Source organism: Anopheles ziemanni, chromosome 3 (genome assembly GCF_943734765.1).
Source record: "Anopheles ziemanni chromosome 3, idAnoZiCoDA_A2_x.2, whole genome shotgun sequence".
Lineage (NCBI taxonomy): Eukaryota > Metazoa > Arthropoda > Insecta > Diptera > Culicidae > Anopheles > Anopheles ziemanni.
The window spans coordinates 73227547-73241465 of record NC_080706.1 but is presented as its reverse complement, the minus strand read 5'-3'; the positions used below and the strand labels follow the sequence as shown (position 1 = coordinate 73241465).

The 13919-nt window shown below is 49.0% G+C and overlaps 4 protein-coding genes across 4 annotated transcripts; 2 read left to right on the top strand and 2 right to left on the bottom strand.

Annotated features, from left to right (window-relative positions):
* LOC131288787 (ATP-binding cassette sub-family F member 3) lies at positions 1-2777 on the top strand. Its single transcript, XM_058317963.1, has 4 exons — positions 1-1585; positions 1657-1831; positions 1906-2307; positions 2399-2777. Exons 1-4 carry the CDS (start codon positions 150-152, stop codon positions 2552-2554), a joined length of 2169 nt encoding a protein of 722 aa, XP_058173946.1. The 5' UTR covers positions 1-149; the 3' UTR covers positions 2555-2777.
* On the bottom strand, positions 2765-5380 carry LOC131288788 (mRNA export factor Gle1). The gene is made up of 3 exons (XM_058317964.1): positions 5271-5380; positions 3776-5200; positions 2765-3638 (listed from the first exon to the last, which is right to left on the bottom strand). The coding sequence occupies exons 1-3, from the start codon at positions 5286-5288 to the stop codon at positions 3012-3014; spliced, it is 2070 nt and encodes a 689-aa protein (XP_058173947.1). The 5' UTR covers positions 5289-5380; the 3' UTR covers positions 2765-3011.
* An 899-nt stretch (positions 5381-6279) lies between these two features.
* Positions 6280-7886, top strand: LOC131285435 (putative tRNA pseudouridine synthase Pus10). The gene is made up of 2 exons (XM_058314291.1): positions 6280-6445; positions 6510-7886. Exons 1-2 carry the CDS (start codon positions 6323-6325, stop codon positions 7884-7886), a joined length of 1500 nt encoding a protein of 499 aa, XP_058170274.1. The 5' UTR covers positions 6280-6322.
* Positions 7887-8735: 849 nt separating this feature from the next.
* On the bottom strand, positions 8736-11049 carry LOC131285434 (uncharacterized). Its single transcript, XM_058314290.1, has 4 exons — positions 9754-11049; positions 9465-9663; positions 8897-9324; positions 8736-8834 (listed from the first exon to the last, which is right to left on the bottom strand). The coding sequence occupies exons 1-4, from the start codon at positions 11047-11049 to the stop codon at positions 8736-8738; spliced, it is 2022 nt and encodes a 673-aa protein (XP_058170273.1).
* Positions 11050-13919: the final 2870 nt, after the last annotated feature.

Sequence of the window (13919 nt, the reverse complement as noted above, 5' to 3'; positions counted from 1 at the left end):
AAACACGACGGCGAAAGTATTCGCAAAAGCAACATTCGGTGGAAGTTTGTGGATTAAAAATCCCGTCCTACCCGTCGCCGTTGCAGACGAGGATTGAAGTTGCAGGTAAAGTTGTCCTCCTCACCTAATCCCAAACGAGACACGAAAGAATGTCTGCTGCTGCGTGTACCGCCGTGCTGAAACGCGAGTTCCCCTCCATCGATGGCGAGTTGCTGTCGTACGTGGAGACCGTTTTGCAGAGCAGTGCAGACGAGTTCGAGAATGGCGAAGAGGTTTACGAAGCCGTCGGAGCCATTCTGCACGAGGTTTCCCAAGACAAATCGGAGGACGACGTACGGGAGATCTGCAACAAGTTTCTACGCCTGCTCAAGCCCACCAACGGATCCGCCGGTGAGGATGGCGATGGTGATGGTGGGGGAGGCCAAAAGAAGATCCTTGCCGCGCCGATCAATCTTGGCCAGATGGCAGCGACGCAGGAAACGGCCGATGACGACATACAGAGCATCTGGGTGATCCAACGCGACGACAGTCTGAAGGTGGACAGCAGAAAGTTGGAGAAAGCGGAAGCAAAACGGGCGCAAAAGCTGGAAAAGCGACAGGAGGTAAAAGCAGCCGCAGCCGCCACAGCAGCCACCGCTCCAGTGCTGCAGTCCGCCACGGCCTCGCAGGTCATCAGCAAAAAGGACAACAAGATGGAATCGAAAGGCACGAACCGGTCGATGGATGTGCGAATCGAGAATTTCGACGTGTCTTTCGGTGACAAAACGCTTCTACAGAATGCCGATCTACTGCTGGCGACCGGTCGGAGGTACGGGTTCGTCGGACGCAATGGGCTGGGCAAGACAACGTTGCTGAAAATGATTTCCGGCAAGCAGTTGCAAATTCCGAGCCACATTTCGATTCTGCACGTCGAGCAGGAGGTGGTCGGCGATGATACGCTCGCGATCGATAGTGTGCTCGAGGTCGACACGGTTCGGACGGGACTGCTCGAGCGCGAGCGTGAGCTGAATCAACTGATTGCGGCCGGCTCGACCGATCCAAATCTCAGCAACGAGCTGTCCGAAGTGTACAATCATCTGCAGGTGATCGAGGCAGACAAAGCACCGGCCCGTGCATCGATCATTCTGAACGGTCTCGGGTTTACCAAGGAGATGCAGGCACGCGCCACCCGAACCTTCTCCGGTGGCTGGAGGATGCGTCTCGCACTGGCCCGCGCCCTATTCTCCAAACCCGACCTACTGCTGCTCGACGAACCGACGAACATGTTGGACATCAAGGCCATCATCTGGCTGGAAAACTACCTGCAGAACTGGCCCACGACGCTACTGGTCGTATCGCACGACCGTAACTTCCTCGACACGGTCCCGACGGACATTCTGTACCTGCACTCGCTGCGCATCGAAACGTTCAAGGGCAACTACGAGCAGTTCGATAAGACGCGCACCGAGCGGCACAAGGCGCAGCGTCGTGAATACGAGGCACAACTGGCGCACCGGAACCACGTGCAGGAGTTCATCGACCGATTCCGGTACAACGCAAACCGTGCCGCGAGCGTACAGTCGAAGATTAAAATGCTGGAAAAACTGTAAGTTACTCGTTTGATTGCTTTCTTTTCATACCTGCCAAACGATATTAATCCCGTTTGCTTTTCCGCAGACCGGAACTGAAACCAGTCGAAAAGGAAATCGAAGTGACGCTCAAATTCCCCGAGGTGGAACCACTCAATCCTCCGGTGCTGACGTTGAACGAAGTGCAATTCAAATACGGCCCAGACAAGGTGATATTCACGAGTGTCAATCTTAGCGCCAACCTGGACTCGAGGATATGTATTGTAAGTTCAAACGTTTCCTCCCAAATGTCGCGAAGATTTGAGATTGTATCGTTTTTTTTTTCTTCCCGTTTCAGGTTGGTGAAAACGGTGCCGGTAAGACGACACTGTTAAAGATCGTTGTCAATCTGCTGGAGCCGACCGGTGGGCTGGTGCAGCTACACCGTGGCCTTCGACTCGGTTACTTCTCGCAGCACCACGTCGACCAGCTGGACATGAGCGTGAACTGCGTGGAGCTGCTGCAGAACGCGTACCCGGGCAAACCGATCGAGGAGTACCGGCGGGTGCTCGGTAGCTTCGGGGTGTCGGGTGATCTGGCGCTCCAGGTCGTTGCCAGCCTTTCCGGTGGGCAGAAATCGCGTGTCGCTCTAGCGAAGATGTGCATGGGCCGACCGAATTTCCTCGTGCTCGACGAACCGACGAACCATCTCGACATCGAAACAATCGAAGCCCTCGGCAAGGCAATCAACAAATACAGCGTAAGTGGCGGCTTTGTTTTATTCGAATTGGTTGTTTCTAAGCTTTACATAGTTTACACTGTTAAATCCGCACATTTGTTTTTCTATTCAGGGTGGTGTTATTCTTGTTTCCCACGACGAGCGACTTATACGTATGATCTGCAAGGAACTGTGGGTTTGCGGTGGTGGCACCGTAAAGAGCATCGAGGGTGGCTTCGACGAGTACAGGAAGATTGTCGAGCGTGAACTGGAAGCCATTGCCGGCTAGAGATGCTTCCCTGTAGCACCAAGATACGATAGCGAAAAAATGGAATCGCGACACGCTTTCCACTAACGATCCTCGGTTCAATACAGTTAAAAAAAAAGCTATTCAAACCCCCATCACCGAGTGAATGGGAGTGAAAATTTGCGTAGCAAAGGTTCACATGCCTCATTCTGGTGTATGCCGTGATGTTCGTGAATCCAAAAAAAAAAAAAAAACTTTCCCTAAGGATCGGATTTCTCGGCCTACTTTTCCAAAAGTGTAAAATGAAACGCGCGGTATTCATATTCAGTGCTGAGAAAGGATGTAATGAAAATGAAAAGCATACTAGATCAAAAAGAAAGTATAAAAAAGTTTGTAATAACAAATACTGCGTCCAAAGAATTACTTTGAGTTCACAAAAAAATTTGGGAAGGAAAAACAAACCGAAAGAAATCGGCCACAGTTGTAACGTGGCGATTTTTCACATAAATTGCAAGCTCGACATTCCTTCCGGTGTGTCGAATTTACCATCGCGTACCACTTGCGCAATCAGTCCCTCCAGCCGTGCCTTCGGTCCGCCCTGATCGATGCGGCTCAATGCGCTAAGGTAGTCGCCTTGCAGCAGTTGGATCAGCTTCGTAAACTGTGAGCGATAGGTCATGCTCAGGAAGGCTCCGGTCGTCTGCAAAAACTCCACGATCAGCGTAGCACAGATGTCCGCCTTGGGATATCGGTTAAGCATGTTCGTCAGCCACCGCCAGCCGTTCTCAAGACCATGTGGATGCGGCTTGCTTGGGTCTATGCGTGGTATGGTGACGATTACGGCCGCGTACAACCGAGCTAATCCAGCCATCCGCTTAAGGTATTGGTCCTGTTTTTCTAGTTGGCCCCCTTCCGCAAACCGATAGCCGAGTGATTTTAAATAATCCTCCTGACTTTGGCCCTCATGCTGGGGAAGATAGTACGGGACGAGGTACGGGCACTCGCGGTGCAGGTAGGCGAGGAAGAAACGCCCAAAGTCCGGAAATTGTTGCCACAGGCCGACGATAACGGTGGCGATCGGGAATGCTGCGGCTGCATTACTGGAAATACTCTGATCTCCTTGACCCTGTAAAGAAACGTTAAAAACATTGATCAAAACCATTTTAAACAAAAGTCCATCCTGTTCAAGAATTGAATCCAAACAACAGATTGGAGATCTTTTTCTCCTTACAAAATTGTAATTGAAAGCCTTTTCATCCTTACCACAAACTTTTTCGCCATCAGCATCGTGCAGTACGTTCGACCGAGTGGATGCCCGTTGATCGAAACCGTTGCATCACCAACCTTCACGTTCTGACCGCTAAGCAGTGCCGCCAGCCGCTCATACTTATCGATCAGGTGCTCGCGACTGACGGCCGATATGGCGTTCACCGGCACGTTGATCGCTTTCTGGCAGTTGAAACGGTAGGTTTTCATGGACGGATCGTCCATCAGCTGCTTCACGGCCGCCTGGTGCTGTTCGTAGAAACTTTTTATTTCGTTGTAGAACTGAAGGCACTCCGGAGAGACCGGCCAAAAGATCGGTTCACTATCGTCCGCTGCCGGTAACGTTGAAGGTAGCGAGACCGGTGCAGACACGACACCATCGGTACTATCGGGTACTTTGGAGGCCGCATCACGTTGCGTGGCGGCTTCTTGTGCTGCTTGTTCCTGCTTTTGCTGTTGCTCTTGCTGTTGCTCGAGCTGCTGTTGCTGCAGCTGTTCTTGCTGCTGCTTTTGACTGGCTTCAATTTGGAGAATTATTTCAGATACTTCCACGTTCACCTGATCGAGCTGCTTGCAGTATTCTCCGGCCTGATCGATTTCCGCTTGCGTCACCTCATGATTGGCGTTAATCGTCTGCAACAATTGTTCGAAGTCTTTCTGCAGAGAGCGTATGGATTTCTTCTGGTTATTAAACTTTGACGCATGCTGTACCCCGATGGCGGTGAGCGCTTTGGTGAACGTTTCCGTCCCGGACCGGAACTGTGCATTGTGTTGGCGTATTGCATCGATTAACTGGGCCTTACGCTTCAAATCTTCTTGGCGTCGCTTCAGCTGCGCTTGAATGTCACTCTGGCGTCGGTTTTCCTGTTCTATTTCCGCTAGCCGTCGTGTGCCCGCTTCCTGCGCTATTTGCTCCTGCTCCCGGACGGCATTGAGTATCCGCTGTTCGGACTCTTGCATCCGTCGTGCGACGGCAAGTTTAGCCTCCTGGAGACTTTGACGGAGCTGTGCCTCGCGTTGCTTATCGGCGAGCTGAATTTTGCTTTGACGTTCAGCGAGCACTTTCTGCACGCAGGCCTGGCGTTGCCGTTCGAGATCTTCCTGGTGCAGTTTGGTCGTAACAGCGGCACAACTAGTCGATTCGGATTGTATGCACCCGGCGAAGGGTGAACTGGTGGGACTTTTCTTCTCCACCTCCTTGACCGACCTACCGTTGCGTGGTGGCGTGCTTTCGTTGGAACCATTCACATCATTTTCTTTAGTCGCCTCGGCGTCTGCCACTTGGGCGGGTCTTTTCTGAGACAAATCTACACAACTCGGTCCCAAGGTACATTCTTTGATGAGAGGAGAAAGTTTGGCAGCATTTCGTAAAGCAGATATTTTCATCGTCTCGAAACCCGTCAGCAAATCCTCGATGTTGAACTAAAAATGTTTGTATAGTTAGATAGTAAATATAAATCCTCTTTTGAATGCATTCACACTTTACACCTACTTCCTTTTTGGAATCCATCTTATTTTTAGGTCGGAATTATCTTCGGTTTATATGATTTTACACAATAATTAATTTGTAAGTTGTAGAGCTGTTCAAGAATCGGAAGTAACTGCGCGTTTGTTTACGTTTTTATTTTGATGGCAATTGTCATTGTAATCAAAGACTTTCAAATTGCAGGTTCCGCTGTTTTTGGGAATGCTTTTTTGTACAATTTCTTAGAATTAGTTTTATTCATATTCAATAATGATCATCTGAGAATAATAAATAAAATCGCCACATTTTTATAAGCATTATAAAAAAGGTAAAAGAGTAAATGAGGCCCCGGGCTAGATTCTCCTCTTCCTACTGGTTCACATTAAGCGCCTGAAGCTATGCAAAGCGCGACGCATGCATACTTTTCAAATATTTGATCGCTAACGGTTCGCTTAAAAGAACATAACGATTTAAACTAATCACGCAGTGGAGGGTGAATGCGGGTTAATATACTTTTACATGTTAAGTTACTGTAAGTTACTAGTAACTAAACTATACCACACATGATGGACAGCATGAAACAATGAGTTTAGCCGAAGAAATGATTTGGAAACGGCGGCGCGCCCGCAGCGAGCGAAGCGAGCGGACTGCGCTAGGTCTACCGAAAAAGAGAGTTTGTTATAGTTTTGAGAAATAAGGGGGGCCCGTGGGCCCCCCTCATACCGCACCCCTAGATTGATTGCGTAGCCGAAGTTAACGGTACACACTAAGGTTCAAATACTCGTAGGTTGAATTTAACGAATTAATGTATCACCAATTGCATACATTCAGTTTAAACGTCCACAAGAGGTGTAGCCACGATCGAAAACATGGCGGCCGGGGCCTCATTTACTCTTTTACCATAAAAAATAATGTTCATAATATTTACCTTCTTTTGGATCTTTACAACAAAGTAGCAAAATGCACTCACCTTCTTCCCATTTTCCTTGGCAACACATGGTGCTTCAAAATGACAGATAAACACCGGTACAATCAACAAACAAAACAAACTGCAGTTTCTCCGTAAACCAGAAAAAATAATGGGGCAAAATAAGCAAGTTTACGAATATCTTCGATCGACCGGCTGCTGTCGGGTTTGTTGTTTGCGGTTTTACAAAGGCGCCAAGGAGGAATTTATAGACCCCAATTCGGCCCTCGTGAAGGTAAGCCAATTGCAACACTGTTGGAAACGGCCCTTACCAATCTTATTTCGGATGTTTCTTTCAGCGTGGGTTTGAAACGGTCCAGGACACGGATGAAACGGACGACCAACCAAAGTTGAAAAAGGTGAAAGAGAACGTGTGTATTGCATGCTTGGGGCTTTTCGATGAGTCCCAGCTCGACGCGCTAGTCAGCGATGTAAAGCAAAGTGCAACTTTCCAGCAGTACAAGTGTGAGGCAGGATTTCTCACATCCATCTCTTTGCCGATCGTGCTACACCTACGGCAACTGGCACTGTGGTTTGATCTGATTGACCGCTTCCCCGAAACATTTCGTCCCGAAACCCCACCGGACTTTCCCGTGAAGGATGCGGTGAAGATAATCATCATTCACCGGCTCGAGCAGGCCCTGGGGCAATCGTTTTCCGTCGATGGTGTTATGATCAACATACCCTTTAGCTACGTTAACGAACAAACGGAACTTCTCAAGCTCGAAGATGTCAGTCCGGGTGTGTTTGTAGAGCGTGTAGAACACAAGCACACTCGGAAGGATTTTATCACCAGAAATGCATTTGAAAAACACTTTACACCGAGCGCGATCAATGGAGAAAAGTTTCGCAAACATTACTCCTTTCCACCTGCAGACGGCGACGATAAATGTTTGGTGCGTGAAGAGATCACATTCACCGGGCCGACACTTTTCGTCGCTGGGCGTTACAACAAGCTGTCTCGCAAACTCAGCCAAACGCCGTGGATCATCGACGGGAAACGGTTGATGGAAGAAAGCGTACAGGAGACTATTGTGGCGGCCATAGCACCACACTTTGGAGTGCCCGACGACCGAATGATTTTTTCCTCCAGCGGACGAGAGGATGTAGACGTACGGTGCCTAGGAAGAGGGCGTCCCTTTGTGCTGGAAATCCCCGGTGCCATGTGTGACCGGTTGCCGGAGCAGGTTGCAATCGAGATGGAGCAGAGCGTAAACAGCTCAAAAACCGTCGTCATTAGAGATCTTCAGCTGGTAAAGCGGGAAGAGCTAGTGCACATCCGGGGCGGAGAAGCGGACAAACGCAAGTTCTATCGCGCCCTGTGCGTTACGGAGGAACCCGTAACGCCGGACACCATTAGCCAACTGTGTATCGACGAACCGCTGGTGGTGCAACAAGTGACACCATTGCGGGTACTGCATCGGCGTCCATTGCTGGCCCGACCGCGCACGGTGTACAAAGTGCGAGCTCAACCATGCCGTGACAATCCTCATGCAATGATTGTCGATATAGAGTCTCAGGCCGGTACGTACATCAAGGAATTGGTGCACGGCGACTTTGGGAGGACGACACCGAGCTTTCGTAGCATCATTGGCTCTGCGATCGATATCCAAGCGCTCGATGTGATGGCTATTGACCTCGATTGGCCAAAGTCGCTCAATAGAGACAAGAATTGAAGTAAGAAATAAATTAAATGTGACCAACAATGAATTCTTCTCTCCCTAAGAAATAATTAAAAAAAAAAAAGAGATAATCCGAGATCCGAAAATATTGTAGGATGTCCAAGGAATAAGAACCAGCTGGGAAGTTTTATAGGCTGTACATTAGACTTATAATCACTTAACTACGGCTACGGAATTAAAGTTTTGTAAACGAAAAAATTAAAAAAAAAATTAAAAACATAAAAAAACTTTTTCAAAAAGTTTTCATAATAAATTAAAAAAAAAAATGAAAAAGTAGATTGAATAACAATAATTCTTGGTTTACTGCATCTATATTGAATCTGATGAGATTTTATACTATGATAAGAGGTTACGGTATTTTTTTGAAAATTTACATTATTTCATTTACAGTACATGATACCACGACTAGTTTTTTTGTAAACTACGAAGCCTGCGCTTAATCATATTCCAGGCACGCTCCTTTCACACAACACAGTGTTTGACTTCTCCATCTGCACAAATACCCTTTCCGGATTGAAACCGAATGACACCTTATCGTGCCTAATTAGAGGACTATTGAACGACCACACATTGATCCGATTCGTTCACCCACGAGCCGGCGGGCAACGCCGCCAGGCAAACTTCATCGCGGTAACACGGTCGGGACGGAAAAACCCCTAACGCCCGCAGGAGAGGTAAGCTAATCCTTTCGCTGCTGGGCACGTGCACCCACTTGTTCCGCTGCTTAATCCATTGTGCAAACACCAGCCACCACCAGAGGTCAGCAAATGCAGTCGGGGAATTCCTAATCTCCTACGGGGAAGGTTAAGTAAAGCGAGAAACCCCGAACAAAACGGCAGCCCCTTATTGGTATTTGATAATGTGTAACACTTGGCAGAGGCTCTCGCTAGGGTGCGCCCAGCGGACACGCCGCTCCAGCGACTCGAAGTCAACCATTTCCAGCTGGAAAGGCAAAGGAAAAGCGTAGATAGTATTCCAGTGCTATCGGTGTCTTTTGAATGTACCTCATCACACGGATCCTGTTCCCGGTCGAGTGTGTTGATGTACCGCTCCGCAAACGCCACTATGCCGCACCACGTCCTGAAGTCAATCTGCAGCTCGTGGAATGGGTCGTAGTTCAGCTCGAGCAGTTCCCGGATGGCGGCGATTCGCTCAGGCGTGCCGTGGAACCCGAGAGCCTCGTGCAGCGCCCGATCGAAGTACTCCATCGGGATGTACCGGGTTACATCTGCGAGCAGGTTCCGCATGCTGTCCACTTCGATGGGGCCCGTTTCCGTCTCTGGCAGCGAGTCACTGTCGATGCTCTCCAGCGTACCGCCGGACGATTTCGGTTCTTCCCGGGGCAGGTTGCGCACAAAGATTCGATGATAAAGCTGTTTCCGATCACCGCTCAACACGACGTAATCGTGCAAGTACTCGATAGGCGTCATACCTACAAAGACAGAGAATAAACTGGAATCTTAGCACGCTATGATTTACATTGTTTGTCGAAATACGGCCTTTTCATTTTAGTTTGCAATACGAGGGGCTAAGAAAGCAATTAAAGAATGCTCCACAATTGGGATACGATACGAGTTAGTTTGCGGGTATCGATAGGCAGCTCGAATCGGGCCGACGAGCGCGAGTACTTCCGCGGCAGGTCGATCCACTTCTCGTAGTCGACGTCGCTCATCTCCTTCATCGATCGTTGCAGAGTCCGCACGGCTTCGGTTTGGAAGTTGAGCTTATCCATCGTCGCCGTCCGGAAGGCTTCCCGTATGGCACGTCCTTTCTGTGGAATAAACCAAGTACCCCAGTGAAGGTAAGTTTACTTAACTTTTGACAACACAAAATAACAAACTAAGTAGAAGTGTACACTTACGTAGCGCTCGAAAATCACTTCCACGATGTCTATGTTGAGCCCGCGGCGAAGCAACCCAAGGGACTCTTCGTCCAAAAAGCAGTCCTCTTCCGCCGGCTGTCCATCCCCAGCTCCCTGGTCCCCCGGCAGCACACCGAAGCCGGCCGGGGGCGTAAGGTCCTGCGCGTGGCTGAGCAAGCTTTTCCCGGTCGGCACGAGCGACGGCCGGGCGGAGTAGTTCGGCGAGTCCGGGTCGATCTTGGCGATCTGCGTTTCCGGGTCCTGGTTCGGCACGAAGCTGATCGTTTGCGTGAGCTGCTTGGACTTCTTGCGCCGCTTGCCGCGCCGCCTCGGTGGGTCCTCTTCCCCATCGTCCATCGCGTTGATACACGTCATCGGTTGCCCGGGCGGGCGGCCACCGTACTCGGTATCGGACTCGCCTCGCAGCTTCATCTCGTCTCCGCCTGCGCCTCCAGCAGCGGCCGCGGCTCTTCCGGTATCGTCCGCGACGGCCGACTGGGCAGCGGGACCAGCGCCACCAGCACCACTGCCACCAGTGTCACCAGCACCGCTAACACCACCACCACCAGCTCCACCTCCACCTCCACCTCCACCGCCAGCACCAGCGCGATGCCCGAGACCACCCCAGCCGCCACCGTCCTGCAGCTGGCTCGGGCTCAGCTCGGAAGACGCGTTCCAGTAGAGCGTCTCCTGGCTGTGGCTGCGGCGCAGGTCCAGTATCAGCTGCTTGCGCTCCTGGCCGTTGGCCGTCTGCGGCTCGGGCGTGACGCACCGGCGCGTCAGATGCGACCCGCCGACACTGGCACGCGTTCGCCCGCTGGCCACCGTCGGCGTCGGCGTCAGCGGTCGCGAATCCGTGTCCGTGTAGCGCCGAAAGAACTCCTCCGGGACGTGATCCGGCAGTTCGCCGTCGCCGGCCAGCAGCACCTTCCCGTCCGCGTCGACCGCCATCGCCGCGCCCTTGCGCTCCGCACCGGCCCCCGCCGTCGCCATCGCCGCCGTCGTCGTCAGCCCACCGGCCGCGTGCCCGTGCAGATTGGCCACCTTCGCCTCCGTGATCCACGCGTCCTTTGCCAGCCGGACGACGTTCTTCACCTCCTGCGCCGCCGGATGGTTGCACAGCACCGAGCAGCCCTTCGAGTAGGGATTGTACAGCCCGCCGAAGGGGCGCAGCGCTAGCGGCACCTGGCGCGTGATGGCGCACGGTGCCAGGATGGCCGGATCGAACTCCTTCCGCGGGCGCACAATGCGCTTCCGCGGGGACGCGATCAGGCCCGTCTTAGTGGTGATGTTCATCTCCTTTGGGCTGGATCAAAATCTGAAAACGGAATCGACGCACTACAAGCGACCATTAAAACTCAACCACCTCCTATGACGGTCGAACGCTAACTTGTGTTTGCTCCCAATATTGTTTACACATCGTCACTTCACCCTCCGGTCGCCATTGGCTACCAGCAACGGTTGCTATTGACCAAGGAACCAACATGTGTCCGTTGGCAGAGGATTTTGTTGATTGTTGTCAAACAGTATCGTTCTCTCCGGAGTTCCCGAGTTTACGACAACAAAGTTCGTTACACTCCTCTGAATTAACTTTCTTTTGTTGTGGAAAAATGTTTGGTACGTTAAAATGTAATTCTAGTATATGGCCTTATTGGCTGGTCCTTAAAACCCCAAGCAGTCTACATCACAAGATTATCTTGCGAAGGCCCAGGAAGCTGGATTCAATAGCCGGACTGGAGTATTGGGAAATGTTCATTTTAGCGGAGATACACTGCGTCCCAAAATGATAGCCTCACCTTGTTTTTTCATTCATATGCTATTTTGGTAAAAGAGTAAATGAGGCCCCGGCCGCCATGTTTTCGATCGTGGCTACACCTCTTGTGGACGTTTAAACTGAATGTATGCAATTGGTGATACATTAGTTCGTTAAATTCAACCTACGAGTATTTGAATCGTAGTGTGTACCGTTAATTTCGGCTACACAATCAACCTAAGGGTGCGGTATGAGGGGGGCCCACGGGCCCCCCTTATTTCTCAAAACTATAACAAACTCTCTTTTTCAGTAGACCTAGCGCAGTCCGCTCGCTTCGCTCGCTGCGGGCGCGCCGCCGTTTCCAAATCATTTCTTCGTCTAAACTCATTGTTTCATGCTGTCCATCATGTGTGGTATAGTTTAGTTACTAGTAACTTATAGTAACTTAACATGTAAAAGTATATTAACCCGCATTCAACCTCCACTACGTGATTAGTTTAAACCGTTATGTTCTTTTAAGCGAACCGTTAGCGATCAAATATTTGAAAAGTATGCATGCGTCGCGCTTTGCATAGCTTCAGGCGCTTAATGTGAACCAGTAGGAAGAGGAGAATCTAGCCCGGGGCCTCATTTACTCTTTTACCGCTATTTTAAATGATCGCAAGGTAAAATAAACGACCGAAGCATATTTCTTAATCTAAAAGAAATGTGGGTAAAAGAGTAAATGAGGCCCCGGCCGCCATGTTTTCGATCGTGGCTACACCTCTTGTGGACGTTTAAACTGAATGTATGCAATTGGCGATACATTAATTCGTTAAACTCAACCTACGAGTATTTGAACCGTAGTGTGTACCGTTAATTTCGGCTACGCAATCAACCTAAGGGTGCGGTATGAGGGGGGCCCACGGGCCCCCCTTATTTCTCAAAACTATAACAAACTCTCTTTTTCGGTAGACCTAGCGCAGTCCGCTCGCTTCGCTCGCTGCGGGCGCGCCGCCGTTTCCAAATCATTTCTTCGGCTAAACTCATTGTTTCATGCTGTCCATCATGACTGGTATAGTTTACTTACTAGTAACTTAACATGAAAAAGTATATTAACCCGCATTCAACCCCCACTGCGTGATTAGTTTAAACCGTTATGGTCTTTAAAGCGAACCGTTAGCGTTCAAAAATTCGAAACGAATGCATGTGTGGCGCTTTGCATAGCTTCAGGCGCTAAATGTGAACCAGTAGGAAGAGGAGAATCTAGCCCGGGGCCTCATTTACTCTTTTACCGAAATGTGTTTCACTTCTAATTTATCAGAAAAAAAAAATTAATTATAACATTTTAGTAAAAAATTTAAAAAATGGAGTGTCCCATAATGATAGCCTCACTTCAAAAATCATTCAAATTAACAAAGCAACCCAGTTCCTAGCCACGTTATCAGTTGCCAAAAGTAATTTTTAAGTTCTCTTACTTTAATTTGTAAATTAATTTGAACATTGGAAGCAGAAAACAACTCTAGGAACGAGAAAAAAAGTCAAATTGATGCTTATCGCTTTAATGGCAAGTCAAATCATGAGATTGGTGTGCTAATAAATAGTTTCACAAACGTCATTAACGATTATGTAAACAATTCCAGTTGATATGGGCTTCAGAAGTCTCCTGGTCGTCTTCAAAATCTTTCCTCGCGTGATAATCGGAGGATTTTTTAAGTTGCTTTCAATGCAACCAAAGGTTGCCGTAGGACAAAAAACGATTTCTGGTTGAATGTGCACAAAAATACTGTGTTGCGAGCTTTGAATTCATGTTCTGATATTGTAAGAGAGTCCATGAAGTAAGTTTCTGCCCTCAAACTTCACCAAAAAGTCGCTAGATTGGAGTTTGCTACAGAACATATGACATGCAAGAATGAGTGGAGAAACGTAAGTTGTCCGTTTGCAGTCTTGTTCAGATTTTAAATTATTAATTTATGTTAGGTGGATTATAATGATGAAAAAAAGTTAAGTATTGATGGATCGGATAGTTACATCCATTACTGGCGAGATTTGAGACGATAGTACGATTTTTCTATCGTCGCAATTTTAAAGGTGATTCAGTCATGATTTGGGCTGCGTTCTGCGGTCTTAGTAGAAGTGAATTGGCTCTTGTACCAACACGTATGAACAGCGATATGTTTATCGACATCCTGGCAAATCATTTGAAGCCTTATCTGGAAAATCACAACACCCAACAGCTCATTTTTAAGCAAGAAAATGCTGCCGGGCACGCACGCAAGACAACAAGAACTCACCTTGCAAGGTCGGGTATCAAAACAATATCTTAGCCATCCGTTTCCCCAGACCTTAATCCAATAAAAAATGTTTGTGGAAGGCTAGTTCAAGAGATTTATAAAGATGGGAGACATTACGAGACCATATAGGAGCTTAAACT

Coding starts and splice junctions, on each gene's coding strand:
- LOC131285434 (XM_058314290.1), bottom strand. CDS start 11,049: ATGAACATCACCACTAAGACGGGCCTGATCGCGTCCCCGCGGAAGCGC. Junction 9,664..9,753: donor AAGTGATTTTCGAGCGCTAC/GTAAGTGTACAC, acceptor TTTATTCCACAG/AAAGGACGTGCCATACGGGA. Junction 8,835..8,896: donor AACAGGATCCGTGTGATGAG/GTACATTCAAAA, acceptor TTGCCTTTCCAG/CTGGAAATGGTTGACTTCGA.
- LOC131288787 (XM_058317963.1), top strand. CDS start 150: ATGTCTGCTGCTGCGTGTACCGCCGTGCTGAAACGCGAGTTCCCCTCC. Junction 1,586..1,656: donor ATTAAAATGCTGGAAAAACT/GTAAGTTACTCG, acceptor GCTTTTCCGCAG/ACCGGAACTGAAACCAGTCG. Junction 1,832..1,905: donor TGGACTCGAGGATATGTATT/GTAAGTTCAAAC, acceptor TTCCCGTTTCAG/GTTGGTGAAAACGGTGCCGG.
- LOC131288788 (XM_058317964.1), bottom strand. Junction 3,639..3,775: donor TGATGGCGAAAAAGTTTGTG/GTAAGGATGAAA, acceptor GTTTCTTTACAG/GGTCAAGGAGATCAGAGTAT.
- LOC131285435 (XM_058314291.1), top strand. CDS start 6,323: ATGGGGCAAAATAAGCAAGTTTACGAATATCTTCGATCGACCGGCTGC. Junction 6,446..6,509: donor CCAATTCGGCCCTCGTGAAG/GTAAGCCAATTG, acceptor TGTTTCTTTCAG/CGTGGGTTTGAAACGGTCCA.